Source organism: Sinocyclocheilus anshuiensis, unplaced genomic scaffold (genome assembly GCF_001515605.1).
Source record: "Sinocyclocheilus anshuiensis isolate Anshui unplaced genomic scaffold, SAMN03320099.WGS_v1.1 scaffold301, whole genome shotgun sequence".
Classification (NCBI taxonomy): Eukaryota; Metazoa; Chordata; class Actinopteri; order Cypriniformes; family Cyprinidae; genus Sinocyclocheilus; species Sinocyclocheilus anshuiensis.
Window position 1 is genome coordinate 370217 of NW_015539837.1, and position 27105 is coordinate 397321.

The 27105-nt window shown below is 37.2% G+C and overlaps 3 protein-coding genes across 7 annotated transcripts in view; 1 reads left to right on the forward strand and 2 right to left on the reverse strand.

The window, feature by feature from the left end:
• The window catches only part of LOC107684415 (cyclin-L1-like), a 6325-nt gene extending 4862 nt beyond the window's left edge, over window positions 1-1463 (forward strand). Inside the window, exons 10-11 of one of the 2 annotated variants that reach the window (XM_016480677.1) lie at window positions 505-591; window positions 713-1463. In XM_016480677.1, the coding sequence (XP_016336163.1) occupies window positions 505-591; window positions 713-1055 (430 nt within the window). In that variant the 3' untranslated portion in view covers window positions 1056-1463. The remainder of the gene's footprint in view (window positions 1-504; window positions 592-712) is intronic. The other variant, XM_016480678.1, reaches the window with a different exon arrangement.
• Window positions 1464-3349: 1886 nt separating this feature from the next.
• On the reverse strand, window positions 3350-9864 carry LOC107684416 (kelch-like protein 6). The gene is made up of 8 exons (XM_016480680.1): window positions 9834-9864; window positions 9536-9668; window positions 9208-9373; window positions 7682-8131; window positions 6595-6832; window positions 6263-6465; window positions 3988-4201; window positions 3350-3885 (listed from the first exon to the last, which is right to left on the reverse strand). The coding sequence occupies exons 1-8, from the start codon at window positions 9862-9864 to the stop codon at window positions 3584-3586; spliced, it is 1737 nt and encodes a 578-aa protein (XP_016336166.1). The 3' UTR covers window positions 3350-3583.
• On the reverse strand, window positions 9632-25731 carry LOC107684413 (serine/threonine-protein kinase PAK 2-like). Of its 4 annotated transcripts, none has more exons than XM_016480675.1 (14): window positions 25712-25731; window positions 14853-15079; window positions 13884-13987; window positions 13499-13643; window positions 13300-13421; window positions 13049-13181; window positions 12857-12920; window positions 12677-12725; window positions 12049-12161; window positions 11800-11917; window positions 11616-11715; window positions 11337-11533; window positions 11070-11207; window positions 9632-9971 (listed from the first exon to the last, which is right to left on the reverse strand). In XM_016480675.1, exons 2-14 carry the CDS (start codon window positions 15031-15033, stop codon window positions 9885-9887), a joined length of 1551 nt encoding a protein of 516 aa, XP_016336161.1. In that variant the 5' UTR covers window positions 15034-15079; window positions 25712-25731; the 3' UTR covers window positions 9632-9884. The 4 variants fall into 4 exon arrangements, with proteins under 4 accessions (XP_016336161.1, XP_016336159.1, XP_016336160.1 ...); XM_016480673.1 differs by lacking the exon at window positions 25712-25731 and adding an exon at window positions 17561-17877; XM_016480674.1 differs by lacking the exon at window positions 25712-25731 and adding an exon at window positions 17541-17877.
• Window positions 25732-27105: the final 1374 nt, after the last annotated feature.

The following is a 27105-nucleotide window of genomic DNA, read 5'->3' on the forward strand; positions in this document are numbered from 1 at the left end:
GACACACGGCTCGAAAGCAGCGGAGCTTTTATTATGCCACAGTCGACTGCTTCCGCTCCTTCCGGTCGTGAGTATGTGGAGTAAAGCAGCGCTGTTTTATCATACTAGATACATTTGAACGTTCTGTTATAATGCTACTCTGTGCGGTCGTCACCGGTCTATTTAAACGCATAACATATTAAAGCGTCTTTGGTGTTTCCATGTTTTCTACAAAACAAAACCGGAAATCGAGGGGTTATGACGTCATTAGCAGGCAACACTATGGACACGGTCCGTGTCACTAGTTAAAATGGCATATTTCTCTGGATTTAAACATTCTTCGAAACATTTGGGATAATGTAAGTATACAAGTCAGCAAAATATATAACACCGTTCTAGTGGTTTTTGGATATTTTAATAAAAAAATCTTACATATTGTGCCTTTAATACTTATTTGAAATCACGTGAATTTTAATTGACCTAAACTATTAAATTTGTTTTTTTTGTTTGTTTTATCTTGTATAGCAGCATGAAAAATGAGGAGAGCAAAGTGTTTCAGAATGGCAGGGACCACAGCCGGTCTCGCTCGCCATCCCGTTCTCCGCACAGACAGTAAGTTACAACATACACTTTCACTTCAAGTGATATTTCATACCTGTACACCAGGTTGATGTTTAAAATAGATTTGTTTTTTTCTGCTGCTGACATTGCATTGCTGTTCTCTTATCTTTAGTAGGAGGAGCCACTCAGGAACGTACAGCTCTCACAGCAGCCACAGTCCATCGCCACGGCAACACAAAGGTCGCAGAGCCTCACCAATCACGCAGCTCAGGACGGAGCGAGACAGACAGAGCGAGTCTAGTCGGCACAGCAACAAAAGTAGACGATCACGGAGCCGATCTCACAGCAATTCCCGCAAACAAGCCCGTGACCGTGACTATGTGAAACACGAGCACGATCGCGGTCACCACTGGGACCATCGTGAACGAGACCATGACAGATCACATGATCGCGGACGAAGCAAACACCAGAGCAGGTCACATTCTGGACACAGCCACAGCAGACACAGGAGATGAGACGTGCGGCACTGCTGAATGAAAACGAGGGAACTACGATGGCATTGGACAACAGGACTAAATTGTAGATTGGAAAATGCTTACTTCAATACAATGTTTCCCCAGAGTTAACCTTGTTAAGAAGTGGATGTTCTCTCAATGTTTTTGTTCTTGCATCTGACCGGCTCATATAGAGTTCGGTTAGGCAAGGTAGTGGTGCCTTTTATGTATTTGACAATTGTGTTTTATGTTAAACTTGAAAGTGAACAACAGACTGCTAAAAATCTACCTATATCAGGGATCAGTTACACAGGAAAGAGCAGACGAAACCTGTGCGTGTTAAATATTTTCCAAATGCACAGCTGTTTTTGCACTGTACAAATAAAGCTTATTTTTATAACTTCTTTGTATTTATCTCTCTTAGCAAAATAAAAATGCTTTATTCAAATTATGAAATCATTTGTTTTACTGTATATGGTGTGTTTATAAAAGGGTTAGTTCACCCAAAAATGAAAGTTCTGTCATTAATTACTCACCCTCTTGTCTTACAGGTTTGGAACGACCTCCGTTCATCTTCGGAACACGAATAAGATATTTTTTTATGAAATCCGAGAGCCGTGCTACTCGTGGTTGGCGGCAGACTGACCCGGAAGAGAAGAAAACGTTGAATAAAGTCATCATTTTAGGGTTTTTTTGCGCACAAAAATTATTCTCGTAGATTCATAAAATGATGGTTGAATCACTGATGTCTTGCTGTCTATGGAATGGATTTTATCAAAAATATCTATTTGTATTCTAGGTAAATGTTTATGAATAGACTAGTGTTATTTGTTAATTAATAATAACTAACTCACATTAAAGTCACGATTTAATGGAAGTAGTGAGAAGTATATGCAGATGAAACATTTTTGAAACATAAATCTATGGAGGGAACTTTTATTCATCGTTCTATTCTTAGGATAGAGGCCTGAATGTGAGCTTGCAACTACTTGCAAGAAAAGGGAGTTTGGACAAATCTTGCGTATATCAAAAGTATGTCATTTTACCTGAAGATTGAGTTATATTATATTTGAAATTTACAAGGTCAAAAATGACTTTAATAAATTAGATATAATCATAAATGAATTGTTCACAGTAAGCTCAAAACATACATTGAAAAAGAAAAAATAGTGGATTTTGATTTCAACCAAAAATGTTTTATTGTTTGTGTTCATGAATTGTGTCAATATTACCGAATGGAATATTATTGTGAAGTGCTACAGAATACATATTAATGTTTCCATGTATAAAAGGTGTACTGTAAATGTGTAACTTTTAAAGTGCAAGCATTTTTTTTTTTTTTTTTTGAATGTTAAACTTGAAAGTGAACAACAGACTGCTAAAAATCTACCTATATCAGGGATCAGTTACACAGGAAAGAGCAGACGAAACCTGTGCGTGTTAAATATTTTCCAAATGCACAGCTGTTTTTGCACTGTACAAATAAAGCTTATTTTTATAACTTCTTTGTATTTATCTCTCTTAGCAAAATAAAAATGCTTTATTCAAATTATGAAATCATTTGTTTTACTGTATATGGTGTGTTTATAAAAGGGTTAGTTCACCCAAAAATGAAAGTTCTGTCATTAATTACTCACCCTCTTGTCTTACAGGTTTGGAACGACCTCCGTTCATCTTCGGAACACGAATAAGATATTTTTTTATGAAATCCGAGAGCCGTGCTACTCGTGGTTGGCGGCAGACTGACCCGGAAGAGAAGAAAACGTTGAATAAAGTCATCATTTTAGGGTTTTTTTGCGCACAAAAATTATTCTCGTAGATTCATAAAATGATGGTTGAATCACTGATGTCTTGCTGTCTATGGAATGGATTTTATCAAAAATATCTATTTGTATTCCGAAGACGAACGACTTGAGGGTTCGTAATTTAATGACAGTTTTCATTTTTGGGTGAACCATCCCTTTAAGTTACTTCAGACTAATGAAATAAAACTGCAGAAAACACTCCTTGGATCTATTCACAAAGCTGCTGGTGTTTTCAGTGGCTGGTAGAAGCTGGTTAAACAGCATGACGTTTTATATCTTGACCACATTAGCAGGATAAATGGTAACTTGGGTTAAGTGAACTAGCGATTTTTTTTTTATCTAGGTCAGGGGTAGGCAAGTTCGGTCCTAGAGAGCCGCAGTCCTGCAGAGTTCAGCTCCAACCCTAATCAAACATACCTGAACAAGCTAATCAATGTCTTCAGGGTTACTAAGGCTATAGGCAGGTGAGTTTTTTTTTCAGGGTTGGAGCTGAACTCTGCAGGACAAATATTTTTTTTTTTTTTTTTTGCATTGTCAAATTTAACACACCGGTTACACTTTGGTGCAGTTGTGTACCAACAGCACAGTTAAATGTATAAAGAAAACACTTTCAGTATCAGTGTAACAGAGGACACCGTTATACTGCTTAAACTTGATCATATGGGCCTGAAACAAGTCCCTGAACTGAATAAAGGAAAAACATGTAGTAAAATAAAATTGCAGTCTCTGAAGCTGCTGAATTTGTCATCCGGTGACTGTTCCAGGAGTTATCCTGCGTATATGTGTGTAGGACTTCCTGAGAGTCACACTGCCATGGTGAGATACTCCACGTGGAAGCACACACTCCTCAGTCAACTTTTTTGTCTCTGGGTTCCAGCAGAGAACAGTAGCAATCACTTCGTTCTTGTCATCACGACCACCAGTAATGAAGAGCTTGTTATTGCAGGCAGCAATGCCACAGCTGGCCCTCTCACAACCCAGCTGGATTATTAGCGTCCAGGAGTCTTCCAGAGGACTGTAGGAATACAAGGCCTTCATCGCACCACCTTTATTTGAGAGCAAATTACACATTTAATCATCAAAGCAAGGCGGTTATGTCTGGTGAGTAGTTTGTTTCATTTAAGCAAAACAATTTAAAAGGCACAAACCAACAACAAAAATGGCGTCCTTAAAGGTCACTGCATTTGTACATTTGGCCTCAGTTGGCATCGGGCATTTTAAACTCCATTTGTTTAATAGGGAATCAAAGCATTGCATGTTGTTTGTGGCTAGCTTGCCATTGGGGCCTCCACCTATCACAAAGATGTATTTGTCATAGCTGGCAGCAGAGAAGGAGCTTACGCTCAGCATGAGGGGTGCTGCCTGGAAGGTGGATAAAAATATTAAATTGTGAATTGTAATGAAAATATATGATAAGATTAAATATTGTAAATGCACAGAAAAGTTATAAAAGGTGCTGATTTCAACACATTTTATGTTAGAGACAAGTGGAAAATGGAAGGAAATTTTTATATCTCAGATGAGGATTGGGGGGAAATTTGTAAAACACAATGGAAATCTACAAGCTCAGCCATGTGGAGAGAAGTTTGTTGGAAGAATGTAATTAGGTTCTTTATTACACCATCACAGAAAAAACACCAAGGGAAGGGCACTAGCTGCTGGAGATTATGTGGGGAAAACGAAGCTAACCACTACCATATCTTTTGGGGGTGTCAGAAATTAACCCCATATTGGCAAGAGATTAAAAGGAATCTGGAAGCTGTTTTTGAGGTAGAGATGGCGGCTGGTAAAAAAGTAATTACTAAAAAATGGTTAAAGCCTGAGTCACCTACAGTTGAAGAATGGATTGAGACAATACATATTATATATGTGATGGAAAAACGTATTTCATTAAAAACTCAGATGGAAGATTTCTTTCTAAAATTAAATTGGTACGCCCAGATTTTTCTTGAATTGTAACTTTTTCATTTTTTATGACTTTTTTCTGTCTCTAACTTTTAGTAAGAGTTGTAAGAAATAGCTCCCCATGTTCTGTTGTATATAGTTGCTGTTTAGAGGAAGAAAATGTTTATATAACATTTGAGAAATCTGTTTTCAAGAGTGAGGGCATACATACTCGGTAAACACAATCTCCTAAGTAACATTAATGTGTATGTTTGTATTTTCATTTATGTTTTTTTTTCTTCTCTCTGAGAAATTATGTGTCCTGGGCCCGTATTCACAACACATCTTAAGGCTAAAAGTAGCTCATAACTCGCCGATTTAGGAGAAAATCTTACAAATAATGGGCGTCAATCCTAAATTTAGGACTCCTACATTTTTGCTCTAAGAGTATTTCACAAAGCGTTTTAGCACTAAAACTAGCTCCTAAATCTGTGAAACGTTAGGAGTAGTGAAGAGGACTCCCAAGTCACTAAGACCAAGTCACAAACTATTCCTAAAATGGCTGTTGCCAGCAATCTGTCTCTGAACGTAAACATTTTAGAAACATTTGATGATAATGACCTTTTAAAAAGGCATCACCTTTGGTTTTGGAGGTTACCCCAACTCCTAATTTTCCTTTGATCATATCCTTGCTTTCATTAACCAGTTGGGCAAGAAGTAACAGCTGTTCTTGCATCCAGGTTGTTGTTTTTTTTTTTACGTTTGCATGTCTTACTATGAGCCATGATTATTCTACTCTGTTAATTAAAAGGCTGTTTATATGCATATCCACTAATTGTTTTTGAGAAGCATACATGTAAGAGGCTGACAATAAGCTGAACATATACTTGTTTAATTAGTGACACTTATCCTGCATTTTAAAATCTTTATTTCAATGTGGCAATTAATTTTTTTTATTTTTAAACCTTTATTTGAAAACGGCAACATAATAGTGTGCTCTACAATATTTCCATGAATAAATCTCTGACAGAGATTATCAGCCAATCACTGTGTGCATAGTTAGTAAGCATGCTGGCATCATCCATAGCAACGAGGTCAACCCCGCCCTTTCTCTTAGCTTAAGACTTCTCTCTATTCCTTAGTAAAAGTTTGTCTCAGCAGCTTTGTGAATAGGTTTTAAGAGAAAACTCTTAGCTAAAAACTTTTACTGCTATTTAGGAGAATTCTTAGTGGTAAGATAAAATGTTTTGTGAATACGGGCCCTGATCTCTATGTATTTTCCCACTTAATATCTAAGTGCTGATTTCTTAGATATTAACCTATCCTTCATCCATCTATCCATCCATCCATCCATCCATCCATCTATCTATCTATACACACAGCAAACAAACACTCTTTCAATTAGATATTTAACTGAAAATGAAAAGGTATTTCTCTCTCTCATTTTTTATTTATTTATTATTATTATTTTTTTTTACTGTTGGAACTGCAAAGGGCCCAAAGTTACCATAGTGGATACTGGATATTTACAGGACTCACCTCAGTCCAGCAGTTGTGAAACGGATCGTAGGCTTCAACACTGTTCAATCTCTGGGTTCCATCAAAGCCACCCAAAACATACACTTTTCCTCCAACAACTGCCATCTTGTGTCTCCAGCGGCCTGTGTTGAGATACTCTATCTGGATCCATTTGTTTAGTGATGCATTATACTTCCACACATCATGCAATGTTTCCTTGCCACCTTTTTTAAATGTAAAAAAGTGAGTTTTACACATTTCTTTGATCTTGCACATCAGCGTCCATGCGAATAAACAAACTACATAGTTACTGTCACTTTATCGCTATCTCAGTGTGATGTACTGATGCTCACCCGATATGTAGACTTCATTTCTGAAGGTGACACACGCAAACTCCACCCACTTCTTATTTTCATTCTCAGATTCCATGTCTGTGTTCGGCAGTTTTGCGACCTCTAAGCGACTCCTGCGTAGTGGGTCCAGACAGGTCACCTCAGATACAAACTTCTCATCCTTTGTGCATCCTCCAATGATCATAAACACCTCAGACTGAAACTCCCGCACTCTAGGTTTGGTGCGCTCTGAGATCACCTATAAACCAGTTCACCCAAAAATGAAAATTCTGTCATCATTTACTCACCCTCAAGTTGTTCCAAACATGTATAAGTTTCTTTGTTCTGTTGAACACAAAAGAAAATATCTTGAAGAATGTTGGTAACCAAACAGTTGATGGTAGCCATTGACTTCCACAGTATGGAAAAAAAAATACTATGGAAGTCAGTGGCTACCATCAACAGTTTGGTTACCAACATTCAAATTCAGAATTCTTTGTTAACCTCTCGAAATTCAGATTTGCGAGAAATTAACTCAGAATTGTGAGAAAAGTCGGAATTACCGACTTTTATTATTATTTATTCTGTGCCAGAAATTAGCTCCCATAGTTTAATCACTGAAGTGTTTGTGAATTTATATATATTTTTAAACACATTTTGTAAATATTTTTACACATTGTTATCATATCATCTTTCCAAAATATATCAAGTTTAAAGTTTACTTCAACTGCTATCTAGCTGAACAGTTTTTGGTTAATAAATTGATTATTTTACCTAGTAAATAAACATCATAGTTGAACTGCATAGTTTGGGCCCCTTTTATTATTATTATTAATAATAATACAATTTCTATATTATTTTTTGCAATGTTCAAAGTTAGAAGGTTCCCTGTATAATTTACAGCATTCCCTAACAGACAGTTTCTTTCAAATGTTAGCAAAGTGGACATTATGAATTAATACACTTCCTCCAAATAGAAAGCTTGCCATGTCATTATGACACACAGTCATAATTCCTAAGCTTGGATTTCACTTCCTGTATTTGAATGTCTTGTGACCACTTCAACATGACATCAAGCATTTAGAAAGGTCACCTTTGTAAAACTGACCTCTTTGCCTGAGAGGTGATAAACCCGGGCCTCCTGCAGCAGTGGGAACACCTCGGCACACTGGCGGATCAGAGGGTCTCCTTCCACCCTTTCTACAAAGTACCATGGGTCCAACAAGGGCAGCCTCACATGTGTGAGGACACGGGGCAGCTGAGCTAATCTTTCATCCTGTCGGGCCCTCAGCCAACGCATAAGCACCTCAAACACCTGCTCCTCTTCTGTTACCCCCAAGTCATCATGCTGGAGCACACTGACCAACACATCTGCAGGAAGCTCAAGGATCTCATCATGGTCCACCACTTGAGAGAAGTTTTGGATAATGTAGGAGTAGACTTGGGCTTTCAAAGACTCCAGCGAATGCACATCAGCTAGATGCAATATTCCCACACAGTTTTCCGGGTGAAGGGCTTCTGCTAAGTAACTGGCACAAGCGTCCACTATACGCGGAAACTGCAAACATACATTAGATTTGAGATCATAACAGAGCATTACATTATTGCTTTGCATTTAGACATTTAGGGATTTAAAAAAAAGAAATGTATACTTTTATGCAGCAAAAATGCATTACATTGATCAAAAGTGACAGTATTATAATATTACAAAAAATTACAATCCTAAAAAAATGTATTATGGTTTTTTCCCACAAAAATATTAAGCAGCACAAGTGTCTTTAACACTGATTATAATAAATGTTTTTGAGTGCCAAATCAGCATATTAAAAAGAGTTTCTGAAGGATAATGTGGCATGGAAGACTGGAGTAATGTATGCTGAAAATTCATCTTTGCATCACAGGAATAAATTATATTTTAAAATATATTAGAGAAAGTCATTTTAAATTGCAATAATATTTTACAATATTACTGTTTTTACTGTATTTTGATCAAATAAATCAGCCTTGGTGAGCATAAAAGAGGTCCTCTTGAAAACTATCAACAAAAATCTTACCGACCCCAAACTTTTAAAGAGTAGTGTTTTTATACAGTATATATCTACTGTAAAATTGTTTTAAAAGGTGCTATATATGCTTTAATAATGTGAAATAGCCTGATAACAGATTTGGCCTTGGCAAAAATTTCATTATTATGATTATACTTAAAAGTTTATGATTTGATATATAAGCTACATCAACTATGTTTAGTAAACACATGACCCCACCCAGCTAAAGTACCTTAACCCAGATGTGACAACTAAAACTCACTGTAATGGAAAATATCCCCTCTGGAAATAATGTACAGTTTCACTTCCCTGTTATGTTTGGTATTTTTTTTAGGTGATTTTGATGTCTTCACTTCCAACAAAAAGAAACAAACAGCAAAATACCACAGATGTGGCAGTGGGGAAGTAAAAAGTTAAATAGCGGTCATGTGTACCCAGCAAAAACATACTGCTGAACAATAAAACTGTCATACTCAACAGAGACCGTGTTACATATAGGCTATTCTACCATACTAGACGTGCTGCTGGTAAAAAAGTAAAACATATTGCCCATAAAGGAAACGTTTGATATAAAGCTGATAGTACAAACCTGAAATAGACTGGCTGCCTCAAGCATTCTCTGAACATTGTCCTTGGTTATGATGACTTTGCTGGTGTAAGTGTATTCTAACAGGATTCCCATGGTGTCAGCATCAATGCCTTTAATATTTACGTTTTCTTCATGTTTTTCTCTCAAGTCATTACAAAACATTGCTCTGTAAAATATATATGAATAAAAATTCAACTTACGTGATAACTTAAAATGTTATATCTAAAGTAGAATCACTGCTCTCTTACCATTTGTTTTTAAATAAAAATAAAAGTTACATGAAACAAGCAAACTAATTTCTTTAGATGTGAATGTGCCACTGGCTTACCTGAAATAATGACTGGCTGCAGCAAGGACCACTCGATGGCACGGGAAGCTCTGACCCTGTACGTGGAGGCTGACGTCGGTTAAGCTGTCCAACAAGAGAGGTCTACAGTCAGTGGCTCCTCTGGTTTTGTAGCCTTTTTAAAGGCACATTAAAGGAGAGTTTGGTGTGAGGAGGCAAGACATGGTGATTGTGCAAGTTAGTCGCCCAGGTGGAGATGACTAGGGTCCTCAAGGCTGAATAGCAAAGGTCCTTCGCGGGACTAGAAGGGAAACTCTGCTGGAGTGATGGAGGTTCTCACAGGAATCGGTCGTGAGAAGGAATTTGGGCATTGGCACATAGTGACAAACGGCTAGCGGTTACTCTTCATTGCCTCCTTGGCAGCAAGTATAAGGGGAGTGAGGCTGGAAAGAGGCTTCGCCAGCTTCAGGAAGGGATGCTGCAAGAGACAGAAGGACATTAGCACATTTTCCAGAAAATTAAATAGTCATCAACACCTCCACAGTCTATTCCAGTGGTTCCCAAACCTTTTTGTTCAGCAAAACCCCTTAGATGTAAAATATTTACTTTAAGTATCCCCTATGAAATTAAGTTAATATTACAATAAATTAAGAACACATCCACATATTCACGGTTCTCTGGTGATGGTTGATAGTCACAAGATTTGCAAATAAACAAAATACATATATTTTTTACTGTCATTTTTTAAATTAAAGGAATTTAAATTATTATTTTAATGAAACATTAATAATTATTCATTTTAAATACAAAAATGAAGGCAAATGTACTTTAACTGTACTTCAAACTTTACTTCAAAGTAAAAAAAAATTGACATTTAAAAAAAATTGACAATTAGAAATCATTTTACACTACAAGTCGCAACTACTAATAATAAGGTTTGTGTCTTAAATTCTTCATTTTCAAATGTCTAACCCTCAACGCATATATCAAAATTATTATTTTAATGAAACATTAATAATGATTCATTTTAAATACAAAAATGAAGGCAAATGTACTTTAACTGTACTTCAAACTTTACTTCAAAGTAAAAAAAAATTGACATTTTAAAAAAATTGACAATTAGAAATCATTTTACACTACAAGTCGCAACTACTAATAATAAGGTTTGTGTCTTAAATTCTTCATTTTCAAATGTCTAACCCTCAACGCATATATCATTCCAAATCTCAAGATTTTATTTTGGCAGAATACTGTTGAAATGCTGTAAACGTTTGTCCACAAAAATGTTGGAAATTATGTGAATGTAAATAAAGAGAACCTAGTGCACATTGCAGTCCCAAATGCACTCATCTAAATAGTGATTACCATTTTATTTTGATTAATCTTGCAGCCCTATTTATCTATTTTAATTTTACATTCAATTTTATTAATTATTCGCTTTTCATCACCTCACAAAGCCATTGCTAATTCCCTCACGAACCCCCGTTTGGGAAACCTTGACATATTCAAACAGAGATTTTTGAACTGACAAAACTCATTTGTTGAGGCATTTTTGGGATTCAGTTTTGCTCCTTACCTGCAAGAGTTCTTTTCCTCCACCTCTCTTCTCCACATCCATCTCGAGGCAGCGGTTTAGGAAGTCTCTAAAAATGGGTGACAGCTTCTCTGGGTTCTGGAGCTCTGGGGTGCCATTAGTAGCGATGAGGTACAGCGCCTGGAGATGATCATCAAGCATTAATGCCATAAATCTTTTCTTTAAAGTTAAACAGATCACTTGAACCACCGTCATTAATTACAAAAAGACTTAACAAATGAATCAGTGACAGAGTCAGGAAAGGCTCACCCTCAGAGGATTCTCGTTGAGATAAGGAGGTTCGCCCTCTACCATCTCAATGGCCATGATACCCAGGGACCATATGTCCACTTTGGGCCCGTAGGCTTTACGTGTGACCACTTCAGGGGCCATCCAGTAGGGTGTTCCTACCATGGTGCTTCTCTTACTTTGCTCAGGCGTGATTTGAGCACAGAACCCAAAATCAGCTGAAAAGAGAAGAGCAGACAATTCATTCAAACTCTTCTGATATAATGCAGCCAGGACTTGACAGTGGGATCATGGACTCACTTAGTTTGACAGATCCATCCATTCCTAATAGAACATTGTCACTTTTGATGTCTCGATGAATGACCTGGTTTAAATGCAGGAACTCTAGAGCTTGTAAACACTGTAGAGAGACCACAATGTTCAGGTGGTGATGGGAAAAACAAATGGCTCTGAGCTCACAACTACTATGCCAGAAATACTGTACCTCTCTGCAGACAGCAGCGATTTGTGCCTCATCCATGCAGGTTTCTGTAACCACATCAGTCAGAGAGCCTCCAGCAAGATACTCCATTACCACAAAGAGCTCATCTCCTACCAAGAAGCTGCACATACAAAAAAAAAACAAAAAAAAAACAGAAGGTAGATGTTACAGTAGAAGACTGAAAACATATTATGGGATACAATGCACAAAATAATCAAGTTTAAATAGCTTTAAGGGATGTAAAGTAACTACCTGTCTACGTAGTTGACAATGTTTGGGTTCTTCAGCTCCTTCATCACCAGGATCTCATTGATGATCAGCTCCTTCTTGGGCTGCTTCTGTAGGTTAATCTGCTTGATAGCTACCTACAGAAACACATCACTGTCAGTTAGCTTAGCCTATGTCAACTAACTGAAAGGACAAAATGAAACTCAAACAATTAAATTATGGCAGTCCATTTAATGTTAATTTAGTGTAATTAAAGGCTTGGGGTCTGTAATATTTTTTTTTAAAGTCTCTTATGCTCAGCGAGGCTGAATTTATTTGATCACAAATACAGCACAAACAGTAATATTATGAAATATTCTTGCAATTTAAAATTCAGTTTTAATATATTTTAAAATGTGTCACATGATTTGCTGATGTGGTACTCAAGAAACATTTCTTTTTCATGTAGAAAATGGTTGTGCTGCTAGAAATGTGCATTTATTTGAAATAGAAATCCTATGAATGTCTTTACTATCATTTTTTATTTATTGCATGAACAGTAGTGTACATCAAGCAATTGTCTTAGACCCATAGGTTAATTACATTTTTATTCAAGGATTTTTCTCAGGAAACATTGATTAAAATTAGATTAAGAACTGAATAGAGAAAATACCTCTTGGCCAGTAGCAACATCAATGGCTGTATACACCGTACCAGAAGCACTGTAAAAAGACAACATTCAATTGAAGCAATCTTAGATTATAGTTAATATAAATTCAGCTACTGGCTAACTGTTTTTGTGATACTGACTGACATATTGAAAAAATAACCAAGAATCATAGAATATATTTACCCTTGTCCAATTTTTTCGTATCTTGTGTATTTTTTCTTGGGGTCTCCAATACTGACAATAGTTCCTGAGATCAATCACAACAACACAGTTAGGATTCTGTCATACAGAATCACTTTCACATGCTGCAGTGCATATAATAATAGTATTGTTATAGTGAGCATCTCGAATGTTGAGTAACCACAAAAGACTTACTAAGTTTCTCCATAATCTCCTCATCTGTCATTTTGCCCTTGCCCTTCTTCTGTTTATCTGCAGCTTTGCAACCATCTGTGTCTGCAATGGCAGCAGGTGCTGGAATAGGATCGATGACAGAACGAGTGTATACCTATCCAGACAACAAAGACACCAACAATATGGTGTTCACTCAAGAACCAGTATGAAATAAAAAAATTAAGTAATATACCTATTTGACATGATATATATGACAAGAAATCTTCACTCACAGATATGGTATGCTGTGGACGTGGTGCTACAACAGGGGGCGGGGCTTCACCATCGTCATCATCATCAGGATCCTTGACTGGTGATTGCTCTGAGCCTTTTTTTGCGGGTGGTGCGTCTTTATCTGAAATCAAGAGGAGGAACATAGACATTATAGGATGAATTCAAATACAGTTGCAGTATGTATATGTACCCATTTACCTGTAAAACTGAGGTATTTCTGCCTGTTGTTGCCTGTGGAGTCATAGAATTTGAGCACATCCAGCACAGCCTGAGGGTTTTTCTTCTGCTCAGATTTCGTGATGTTGGAGGTCTGCAGCAGCCGAGCCCACTGCTCTGGCATGCCCTGAGACACAGATAAAGATAGAGAAATGGGAATGAAAATAAGAAAGTGAGTTAGGGCCCATCTGATAATTTGATTAATTAAACTTCAGCAAATTAAATTAATGCACTATGACAGACAGGAGACAAATGGTCACAGAAATCAATCTTGGCAATTCTTTCTAGCATCTGATGGATTAGGACAGATCAGGGGCAGCATGGGTAAATTGCACCAGAGGAAAGTCGGAAAGTATGTCTAACTCACAGTGAACTCCCCCGTGACAGAATCGAAGCCCACGTGTATGGTGTGCTCGAAGTCAGAAGGATTTGAAATCTCCGGACGCTCCTTATCCTTGTCTTTTTTTCTTCCTTCAACAGAAAGAAGGATTGTGGTTACATGCTTCTGGTCACTGGCAAAATGACAGATTCCAGTGGACAATTTTACAATCAATGATCCCAAGTCTGAGATGAGCCTCTGTGTCCAAAAATGTGATCAATTACAGCATACTATAGAAGGGTCAGTTAAAGGAATGTGTTGAGTTCAATACAAGTTGAGCCTTATTGTCACCATTTGTGGTATTATGTGGCAAAAAAAGCAAAAATCTGGGTTATAGTAAGTCATAAACAATGAAAGTAAACAGACTCTCTGTAAACTCAAATGTTGAAAAAACAATTTAAACTGAACATCAATTTTTTTTGTTGTTGTTTTTTTTATAGTGAAGAACAAATGATTTTTTGCTAGGTTCTGTTTTTTTAGGGACATTAATTGATCATAAAGTGAATCAAATTAAATATTAAGCCAATATTTAATCAAATTAATCGCATTAATATTTTTAACAGAAAATTAGCCCCTAAAAATCTTTATAATTGGGAATTTACATACAAAAAAAATACGAATTTTTAACTAAAAAGCTACATTGAAACCTATAAAGCTAAACTGAAACCTCATGACTTGCATATGGTTAAACCTTCTGACAGAGAAAAATGAATACACATGAATGACGTTGTTAACAAATTACAAGTTCATCTGCTTAAAACCACAATCCTACTTCAAAAACTTGCAGCTCAAATAACAATATAATCAAGAAATACATAATTTAAGTGAAAATGTTTGTGCCTTAAAGAAAACCTAATTTGAGTCAAAAGTATTTTTCTGTGGTATTCAACACAAATGCTGTTTTGTATTGTCCCAAAATACTGATTTGAATGCACCCCCTGGGTCCTCTGGTCTTACCTTTCTCTGCTGAGAAGATGGATATGATCTTGTTGCGTGGTTTGTCCCTCTTCTCCTCTGGGACGGAGGGCAGGGGTTTAGAACTGGGGTTTGTTGACATACTGTCCTTGATGCCAAAGTTGCTGCTCATTCTGACTGGGGGGGCAGGTGGTTTGTCCTCCAGCTCTCCGTTGTCAGACATGACAGGGAAACACACTCAGAAGGGTAATAGGGTTTCAGAGATCAACCTGCAGAGGGCGGCAGAGAAACAAACCAACTTAGCTGATAAATGAATTGCTGCACTAAAGACAATTAAGATACAACAAATGAAGAGAATGACAGATAGCAGGCCATTTTAGCAAGAGACTTTATCAGGGCATATCAGATCCATCACTAGAAGAATACAAGCAAAATAAACAAGGTTATTCATCCACTAATGCGTTGTTTGAAATGCCCATAACAACAATGTAACTATTTCAGTAAAATCTCAGAGGAGCAATTTCAGAATTTTATTGTACAGACCTTTTATGAAAGCTTTCCAACCACCACAACAGCCACACCAAGAGTCTGCTAAAACAGTGCAAAACTTACTAACCGCTAGCCAACAGCTGCTACTGTGCTACAAAACAGCCAGTCAACAAGTTAGCATGGACAGAGACTCTGTCTCATGTTCTGCTAGCTGCCAACTATTTTTTGAGATACGCTAACAATGTCCGCCCCTGTGCAAAAGCAACTGATACTTTTTGGAGTATTCACTGCCTATCTGTAACACAGAAAGCTGTCAGTTAGCTTAGCATTGCAGTCCTCTGAGAGTAACAGTTCTAGCAGGTCATCAATTCAACTGAAAGTGCTGAGGTTTTCAGGTCAGAGTGCAAGTCTGCACAACAGGATGTCTTGCTAAAGATGGCTGTATGACATCAGCACACTTAGAGCTTTGCTACCTTGCTTTCTAGCGGCTATGATAGCATTTGAACCAAAATCGAACCGAATACGTAACTGATTTGATGCACTCTATATAGGCAGCAACTACAAAAAGACCTCTCCTCATGTGAAATATTTAAGAAACTCGACACATAAAAATACAAGGCACATGGAAAAAATGTATACTTTTCAGTTCTGAATGACATGTATATATATATTTCTCTGTACATTTTTCTTGGATAAGAAAATGGACTATGGGATTACCTTCTTTGTAACAGGTACATGCAATGCTGATTAGATCTTCAGTGGAGCCACAAAAGGGTTCTTAGGGAAAATTTGAGAGTATTTTTTTTTTGTTATTGTTATGTATTTTAAGAGCTGTCATATTTTACTGTAAAACTGCACTGGAACAATATTAAACTGAAAATGCTATACTAGTATATCTGAATGGAATTGCAAATGATTCTCTTAGTAATGAAACAAAATTTCAGCAACGAAAATGTGCAGTTTTGGCCAAAACAGTTTTGAAGGGCCAAAAGATTTTTCAATGATGTGTTTTGAATACACAGAGCGCAGATAAGCTACAACAGGTAAACATGTCAACAATGTGGACATATTTCACCATGAGCAAAAATGATGATAGAACAGCAACAAGTTTAGCTGGAATACTGAGAGGCAAAATAAATTTACCACAATTGGTTCATCATGAGGTCCTCAACAGCATATGTAGTTCAATTACCGAAACTTTATTTCAGTTTTGGCTATTTGGCTTTACTGATTGTTTGTTGGAAGCACATTTATAATGCTTTAAAATTCTATCTTTTTTTTTTTGATTTTGGAATAGAGGTGAATTTAACAATGTGTCCTCAATCTTTTTCTTTTCAAATTTCTACTAGTAAGAAAAAGACATTTATTCAGTAGCTTAATAGAAAACCTCATCAGGTGCATGTGGCCTAAGATGGTACAAAGGTGTTTTCGCCAACAGTCTATCAAGTCTGGTTAGAAATCAGTGCCATCATGCGACTGTCTGCATCCTCTGTCTCCGCCCGTCATCAACATGTCCAAATAAGGTAAAATCCTGTCTTAACTTAGTGAGGTCAATTCAGCAAATCATGTGCAACTCAACCTCGACGTGACCACAATCTCTTCCTGTTTGACAGCACAGTTCAACTGTGCATTGTATTCAAACAACAAAGATGTGATGCAAAGGTGATGCAACATTAAATATTTAGCCTAGTTTAATTGTGCATTTCACTACATGATTTAACTTCTATAACAGAGACATAAATCCAGAAGAAGTGCTTTCATCACGAAAGCTTAAAAAGATCCTTAAAAAGACAAGGAAGTCATGTTTTACTTGAGCTATAACAAAGATATTTCTGAAGAGTTGAGAAACGATCAATAAAAGATTAACTATTGCACAAGTCTTGCATGATCTTAGACTAACACTCGTGAGCCAGTTCCTGTTTCCCTATAGAGAAAAAAACATGCGCAGAATAAAGATCAGAGGACTTGCTGCAAGAACATTCTCAGAAGCTAGTCTGGTTAGGAAACAGAAATAAAACTCCAATATGCATCACATGCAATCCAATGAAAAAACACACACACAAAAAAAAACACTTGTATCTTCTTTCATTAAGTAGTCAAACTGTATAAATAAATACAATGAATTTCTTTTGAAGCACAATCAGTTTAAAGAGCTTTTTCCAGCCACCACCACTTACACTTCAGCTTGTAAAAAGGCACACAGTCAACACTAAAGAAATCAAGGAAAAAGGATGCCAGTACCACCACTAATGCCACCTCACCCTGAAGAACCCTGATGGAAGATCCAGTTAAGGTCCCTGGCCCAGATCTGCCACACTCCTGGGACATTGAGGGTCTTCGCTATGGTGTGTCCACAGTCTCTTTCTCCCTGTGCTTCCACTGAAGAGAGCCGAGATAAAGGCGTGTTGATGCAGGCATACTTCATTCCACAGCAGGATAAAAAGCTGCGAGTGCAGTCATGCCTCTGTGCTGCGCATTGCTATAGTGATGTACCAGCCCTCAGGCTTGATGTAAGGCCCTACAGCGGAGGAGACATTAGACTGGACATACCTTTACACATCACTGACTCTCGCTCTGAGGAACCACCACCGTTACACAACAAATCGCACTACTAGGAATGAATCAGGATTATGGGAGGTGTTTTAAGAGCTTGATTAGAGAGCACTTTCACCCCTACAAATCTATAAAAGAGGATTTGAAAATAAACTCTTGTTTAAAGCATGGTTTCATTCAGTATTGAATACCACTACACAGACTGCCGGATCACAGATTTCAGTAAAAAAAAAAAATTTTTTTGAGGGATGATATTTGGGATCATCAAGTCTTAACTTGCTTTCCCGTAATGACAGTGATTTGGAGAGGTGTGGCTCTCTCCAGCAGTGTTTTATAGGCCCAAACACACTCCTGCACGGTCCATTTCATGAGTTTTTTCCACTCACAGCCAGTGTTTCAGGTTTCCCCTTTAGAAACTGTTAGTCTAGCACAGTGTTTCTCAACCCTGGTCCTGGGCGCCCCCCAACACTGCACATTTTGTATGTCTCCCTTATCTGACACACCCATTTCAGGTCCTGGAGTTTCTTCTAATGAGCTCATGAGTTGAATCAGGTGTGTTTGATTAGGGAGACACACAAAATGTGCAGTGTTGGGGGCGCTATCATGAATCTTACAGCCTCAAGCTACTGATTGCACAACTATTTCTGTGAAGCCATGGATAACGTGATTCAGAACTCCAAGGAAAAAAGGAAAACATTTATGAATCAAATTAGCCAAATGATTTATTTTGTAAATAAATTACAGAATAATTTGATAAAGAGTGAGCCTTGTTCAGAAATGACTGAGCTCAGTTTTAAAATGTTCCAAGAATCTTTTTCACTAAGAACTGGTTTGTAAAAACCATTTGTCTGTGAATCCGACATCAAGGCTTGTGATGAGTTCACTGTTGCATGCAAGAAAAACTGTCATGCACTCTGAAGATGTACTTAACCAATGAGTCACATGACAAAATGGATACACAAAGTTTGAGTTTTCCACAAAGTCAAAAGGTGATCAGATTTTAAATTATTGTCACAAATGATTTTTTAGCATATTTGTGACCATTTCAGTTGTAATTTCTAGAGCCCTTCTGAGGACCACTTATTCGTCTGTCAATCAACCATTGTTCTTATACTTTGCTGGTAATGTGAGGATAGGCCAGAGTGATAAAACGGTATCGTTATTTATCGACAGTACACCTTCTTCGATAACGATATAAAAAATGTTTGATATAGCGCACGATATAGGCACGTCCTATGAGTGACGCAGACAGCACACACAAACACGAACACATTCTGAATTGAGTGCTGTGCCTGCCTGTGATGAGGAGATTGTGAATAAAGAATGAATATTAGTCGAATTTAAAATAAACATTTGCATTTGAATGTTAGGTGTGCGTCAGGGAGCATCATCAATGGTGCGCGAGATGCGGTAATAATGATGTAAGTGATGTTGTTGCATGTTAATGTTTTGTTAGTCTCTAGAACAGTGGTTCCCAACCCTGGTCTTGGAGGCACCCCATCACTACACATTTTGCATGTCTCCTTTCTCTGACACACCAATTTCAGGTCTTGGAGTCTCTACTAATGAGCTGATGATCTGAATCAGGTGTGTTTGATTACGGAGACATGCAAAACATGCAGTGTTGGGGTGCCTCCAGGACCAGGGTTGGGAACCACTGCTCTAGAACACAAGACACGCCGCTGCTGCGTTATTCATTCTAAATATTAGAGAAATACAGAAGCTCAATGCGGAGAAGATCTTGATTAGGTTAAAACCGAAACCAAGCCATTCACACAGAACGCAACATTTTTTAGATGGACAGACAGCTGCACTCGCGTCTCATACAAGAGATATATAGAAAGCCATGCAAAGTTAAAACAGTTTAAACTTTTAGAAAACACGTCACGAATTTGTGGAGGTTTATTCCTTTTCACTGCGTCTCATATGTTTTCAAATGCAATCTGTGTGATTCGGCTCTTTGTATTAAGCAATGCATAAATACATGATGCTGTTTTGTTCATAATAATAAACTCTTGTTTAAAGCATGGTTTCATTCAGTATTGAATACCACTACACAGACTGCCGGATCACAGATTTCAGTAAAAAAAAAATTTTTTTGAGGGATGATATTTGGAATCATCAAGTCTTAACTTGCTTTCCCGTAATGACAGTGATTTGGAGAGGTGTGGCTCTCTCCAGCAGTGTTTTATAGGCCCAAACACACTCCTGCACGGTCCATTTCATGAGTTTTTTCCACTCACAGCCAGTGTTTCAGGTTTCCCCTTTAGAAACTGTTAGTCTAGCACAGTGTTTCTCAACCCTGGTCCTGGGCGCCCCCCAACACTGCACATTTTGTATGTCTCCCTTATCTGACACACCCATTTCAGGTCCTGGAGTTTCTTCTAATGAGCTCATGAGTTGAATCAGGTGTGTTTGATTAGGGAGACACACAAAATGTGCAGTGTTGGGGGCGCTATCATGAATCTTACAGCCTCAAGCTACTGATTGCACAACTATTTCTGTGAAGCCATGGATAACGTGATTCAGAACTCCAAGGAAAAAAGGAAAACATTTATGAATCAAATTAGCCAAATGATTTATTTTGTAAATAAATTACAGAATAATTTGATAAAGAGTGAGCCTTGTTCAGAAATGACTGAGCTCAGTTTTAAAATGTTCCAAGAATCTTTTTCACTAAGAACTGGTTTGTAAAAACCATTTGTCTGTGAATCCGACATCAAGGCTTGTGATGAGTTCACTGTTGCATGCAAGAAAAACTGTCATGCACTCTGAAGATGTACTTAACCAATGAGTCACATGACAAAATGGATACACAAAGTTTGAGTTTTCCACAAAGTCAAAAGGTGATCAGATTTTAAATTATTGTCACAAATGATTTTTTAGCATATTTGTGACCATTTCAGTTGTAATTTCTAGAGCCCTTCTGAGGACCACTTATTCGTCTGTCAATCAACCATTGTTCTTATACTTTGCTGGTAATGTGAGGATAGGCCAGAGTGATAAAACGGTATCGTTATTTATCGACAGTACACCTTCTTCGATAACGATATAAAAAATGTTTGATATAGCGCACGATATAGGCACGTCCTATGAGTGACGCAGACAGCACACACAAACACGAACACATTCTGAATTGAGTGCTGTGCCTGCCTGTGATGAGGAGATTGTGAATAAAGAATGAATATTAGTCGAATTTAAAATAAACATTTGCATTTGAATGTTAGGTGTGCGTCAGGGAGCATCATCAATGGTGCGCGAGATGCGGTAATAATGATGTAAGTGACGTTGTTGCATTTTAATGTTTTGTTAGTCTCTAGAACAGTGGTTCCCAACCCTGGTCTTGGAGGCACCCCATCACTACACATTTTGCATGTCTCCTTTCTCTGACACACCAATTTCAGGTCTTGGAGTCTCTACTAATGAGCTGATGATCTGAATCAGGTGTGTTTGATTACGGAGACATGCAAAACATGCAGTGTTGGGGTGCCTCCAGGACCAGGGTTGGGAACCACTGCTCTAGAACACAAGACACGCCGCTGCTGCGTTATTCATTCTAAATATTAGAGAAATACAGAAGCTCAATGCGGAGAAGATCTTGATTAGGTTAAAACCGAAACCAAGCCATTCACACAGAACGCAACATTTTTTAGATGGACAGACAGCTGCACTCGCGTCTCATACAAGAGATATATAGAAAGCCATGCAAAGTTAAAACAGTTTAAACTTTTAGAAAACACGTCACGAATTTGTGGAGGTTTATTCCTTTTCACTGCGTCTCATATGTTTTTAAATGCAATCTGTGTGAATGGCGCTTCGGCTCTTTGGATTAAGCAATGCATAAATACATGATGCTGTTTTGTTCATAATGCAATTTACGAAATTATATTTGTTAATTTAGACGTAATGCACGTTTTTTTTATAGAGTTACTTCCTTACGTTGACAATTTAAATGCGCTGCATTATTTTACTCATTGCGCCCTCCTGTGGCCTCGGGAGACAAGACAAAAGTTTCCTTAAGACCCATTTAATCTGCATATAAAACATTAGAAATTAGATATTTAATTTTTATTTTGTGTTTGATTGTTAAAACAAAAAAATATTTGTTGTTTGTCTCGATAAATTGGGTTAATTTAAAAATACAGTGGGTAAATTTAGACATTTTTTCTATTGCTCTTTGTTTTAAAAAAGGTTATAAAAAATGTCAATAATTATCGATACCGAACAATATGAAACATTATATCGTTGATACATTTTTTAGCTATATCGCCCAGCCCTATGTGAGGATGTAAAACAGGGTTCCTCAAACCAGTTCCCTGCGAATTTTAGCTCCAGCCCAAACACACATGAGCAAACTAATCAAGGTCTTCAGGATCACTAGAAAATCAAAGGTTGATCAAGATTTGAGTTAAACTCTGCAGGGCAGCAGCCCTCCAAGACCAGGTGTGAGGAACCCTGCTTTAAAAGAAGATAACTATACGGTAGGGCTGGGCAATATGGCCAAAAAATTATGATAACATTTTTCATAGTCAATAGCAAAATTTATCACAAATTTCAAATCTTTTATTACCTAATTTTTATATGGTAAAATGTAATTATTATTTTGACTGTTTGAGTTTTATTAAAATTAATCGCTGGTCTTTCATAGTAGTAGGGGTGTAACGATTCACTCGTTTTATCGATGCATCGATTACAAACCCTGACGATGCATATGCACCGATCTTGAAACATGATTTTTGAATCGTGAATCGCCGATTTCGGACAGTAATCGATTTAAAACGCTAAGAATCAAATGAATCGTGATTTCTATAGCGATTCAATGCTTTCAAAATAGATACACATTAAATTACTACAAGCACGAATTAATGGAGACATTGAACAGTGTTCGTACCCTCGCAGCTCTCCTTCACGCGCTCCACTATAGTGTTGTTTTTAGTCTAGTCTTTGTGTGAAGCTGTCATTTTAGTTTTTATTAGTTTTAGTCACGTTCATACTCTTTTTAGTCTAGTCAAGTTTTAGTCAACTAAAAGTCTGAGCATTTTAGTCTTATTTTAGTCAGAATTATCCATGACTATTTTCGTATAGTTTTAGTCAACGAAAATTGTATTTTAGTCTCTTTTTAGAAATGCAATTCTATTTAGTCATAATTTTCGTTGACGAAAGCAACACTACTCCACTATTCACCGCCTTAGACTGTCACAGGATTGCGCTCGCACTCCGTTCGTCTCACGGACACATTTTTTGAGCTGATGTGTGATCTCATTTCTTCTTAGGACTTGTGGCCAGTAATGCTAAAGTGAAGTAGTTTTATTTTTCTGTAGTTTTTCAATGGCCCTCAGTCATACCGATGACATTACCTGAGCAGTCGAAGGCTGCGCATTTATTGCATGGACAGAGCAAAAATGTAAGTGTCTAAAGCAGTGGTTACTAGGGATGGGCGGTATGGGCTTTAAAATATATCACGATAATTTCTGATAATTATTTGCGATAACGATATCAATGATGATAATTTAGGGAATCCTGTTTCTTTAGAGCAGTGGTCACCAACCTTTTTAGGCCCAAGATCCCTGACCTCAGCCTTTATGAAAGATAAGATCTACCTATTGAAGAATTGATAGAAAAAGACATCCCAGATTGTACTTCAAATTTGAGGCATTTTACTTAGTATTGTAATTAGTGAATCCCTGATCATAGCTGATTCGATAAGAAAATAATTCCTTGTAAAAAAAAAAAAAGAATTATAATAATATATACATACATAAAATTATTGTATTTGACATTTCTGTCACTTCTGAAATGATTTAAAAAAATATTTTTTTAAATCTTGGCTTACATAAATTTTTACGTATGCCATGTCATGCCATAGCATCATTAAACTAGCATCTAACAATGGACAAAAGTGTTTTTTTCTCTCTAACCTACAGTTCTGTAACCATAAAGGCTGCTGTGTAATTTGCCCCTTGACTAAGCATTTAAAGAATTTAGGGGAAGCATTTAAATAATCCTGTGAATGCACTTAAAGAATGCAGAATCGAATCGTTAATCGAATCGAATTTAATTGTGAATCGAATCGAATTGAATCGTTCTAAATTTGCAAAAATCATTCTTGAATCGAAAACCTATGGATCGTGAATCGAATCAAAGTCTACCCAAAGATTCACAGCCCTACACAGTAGCATAGGCATCAAAAGCCTTCTGACTGTATAGTTGCGCAGTGTTTCTCCTGTTTGTCAGCACTCTTTCATCTGGCTGTAAATTAGAATAAATCAATGAGTCATTTGTGTTCTTCGCTGAATTCAAGTGCTTCACACTGGATCTCACAGCGCTGTTTTAAAAGAGCTGCCGTTTGAACTTTGATCCGAGTGGATAAACTGTCCGTGTGGTGTGGTTCAAATGAGTAGTGCTGCTTCGTTATGCTTTTGGTGCATAAACATTATATCGAACATTTATCAAACTCTAAATATCATTTTATCATGGAAACTTAGATCATAAGTAACTTTATCATTTCATCGTATATAAAAAAATCTTAATGAAACGCTCATACTTATAAAGACCTGAGAGAATATATTCAGTATGCGGACAAAAGTGTTTGCTAAATTAAAAAGTGCAAATAAATAGATGCACTGTTAAGTGAAGCATGCCCTGATCTATGCTTGACAACAACTACTGGCTTTTCACTTGCCACTGCTGTGACGAGATTAAAGCTCATGCATATTTAACAGCAATGGTGAGTCAACTTAGTTTTTTTTTTTTTTTTTTTACTTTCTCTTTGTGTTTACTTTTACTTTTCATTTATGCATTATCAACACACAGCGACAGACTAATCTAAGACATGAATTCAAGACTAAAAGAAGAGCATGACACTAGTAAGACCAAATTCATGGATTTGATTTCCAGGGAGCACATGAATCGAAAAAAAATAAATGCAAACCTTGAATGCAACATAAGTTCCATTAGATAAAAGCATCTGCCAAATGCATAAATGCACAGTAAGGCAAGGCAAGGCAAATAGGACTTCAGCCAAAAGCTACAAGCTGTCCTCTCAGTTTGTGTGAACGAACAGGGGAAGTGAGATGAAAATGCCAGAGAAAGCTCATGGGAAGCGGGACTCAGTCTGGACATTCCCGTCTGCTCCCCTGATCCTCTTTGATACGAGCTGCACCAGGCCTTAACTAACCAGCATGTATTTGTTTTTCACAGTTATAGACTGGTGGGCCAAAGTAAACATACGGTGACAGTGACTATGCATGCAATGTGGGCCCTCCATATGAATGCAAGAACATCACTATTCACTAATCAGCATTCAACCAACAGGCATGATACACAGTCCTGTGGACTGAATCTATCAAACATTTTTGGTCAAAAAAATTCGAGCTATGTTACTTCTAATAGTGCTGATTACAATCTTCAAGCAACCACTAGAGACCGTGAAGAAAAAAAATCATCAGTAGAGTGCTTCCACTTCCTATTACACACATCCCCTCCTCTTCTGATTGGTGGACGGATAACAGAAGCATTTCCTGATCCTACCAGCCACGACCACTATAGGTCACACACTTGCACTTAATCTGACCAACTGGACTAAAACAAAGATATCAGATCACGCCTCTCTTTTACAGATGTGTGGTTGTGTAGAGGAACTGTTTACAGGAAGACAGACCAGGGGCCTTTTGTATTTGCAGCTTCTATAAAAGGAAATACTGAGCAAGGCTTCCTGAACTAAGCCTAACTGTCGTCCTCCTTCCATGCTATTGGAGAATGAAGGCATGTGCTTGTCCAGCAAAGAAGCAGCCAACTTTCTAACTGCCAAATTTTTGCTTATTGTCAAAGAAATGAAAATGTTGTCATCATTTACTCACCCTCATGACTTCATTTCTTCTGTGGAACACAAAATGAGACGTTAGACAGAATGCTATGAGAACTATCAGAGTCAGTCACCATTTATTTACTGCATTGTTTTCATACAAAGGTGAATGGTGACTTAAATTGTGATTAATGCCAAACATCTACTTTGTTTTCCAAGAAGAAAAGAAAACAATTGTCACAAGAAATACCAGGATGATATGAAACATGAAAGAAATGCACCAAAAAATGGGACTTTGATTTACTGTATTTTTTGTTTCTCACACAAGTACACTTTAACAAACACTAATAAAAAACAACAGTTGATGTAAAAAAATTAAGCTTAATCAGGGATCGAAATTAACTTTTTTACTTGGTAGCACTGGTGCTCCCAACTTCAAAAAGTTAGGAGCACCAGCAAATATTTAGGAGCACTCACCAAAAATGTATGAGCATCACAACTACAAATTATATATTAACAGATTTTATCCTTACATTCTTAACTTTAAATCAGATTTTGTATTGGTTAATATTAGCTGTCAATCTCTCAGTCACTGCTTTCCGCTAACTACTGTGAGAAAAAGAAAGGGCTGAAGAAGAGAGAAAATGAAAAGAACACTGACAGATTTCTTTTGCAAACAACCTAAAGTTAAGCTCTTCTTTGGCGAGGGTTAGGATGGTGTATGCGGTGTTAAACTTTACATTCAGCTCTGCCAGTTGCACCGAACGGCTGGCAGCTAGGGGTGTGCGATATTGACCAAAAATTATATCTCGATATTTTCTGGGATTTTATCGATAACAATAATTTGACTGAGTGTTACTGTGCTGATATCTTAAGGACTACAGTGGACAGCTGACTCCTAAAAAAAATTATATTCTTCAAATCATGTGTGGTGGTCAGGCCACAGCAGTGACAGAAATGAATCTTTTCCAATAAGTTTAAATAGATTTTTACCTTTTACGGTCATTTTTACCTTAAAGCCATTTTTTCTAAAAGTGTGCATTATCATTTGAGTCAAATTCTTATATTTAATCAGTCAATTATAATAAGACATTTGGGCTGTTATCAAGCAAATGAAAGTATTAATCACCATAATTCATCTTTGCAATGCAGAGGAAACACAGCAGCTGCATCTGAAATGGCATTTAGATGCATTTACACACTGATTAATGCAGGACATGAATGCATTTAGCCTGCAGCCGATACCGATATGGTGGCCGATATATCGTGCATCCCTAGTAGACGGTACTTGTTTCTGTGTGGCAATTGTATTTTCTCAAACAATGGCTTAACAAAAAAAAAAGATTTATATGAAATAACTATTACTCACATCAGAATTGTCACATCCAATCATTTCTCCATATGATACTTGACTACATAAACAGTATGTGGGTTCATTAGGGCCCACAG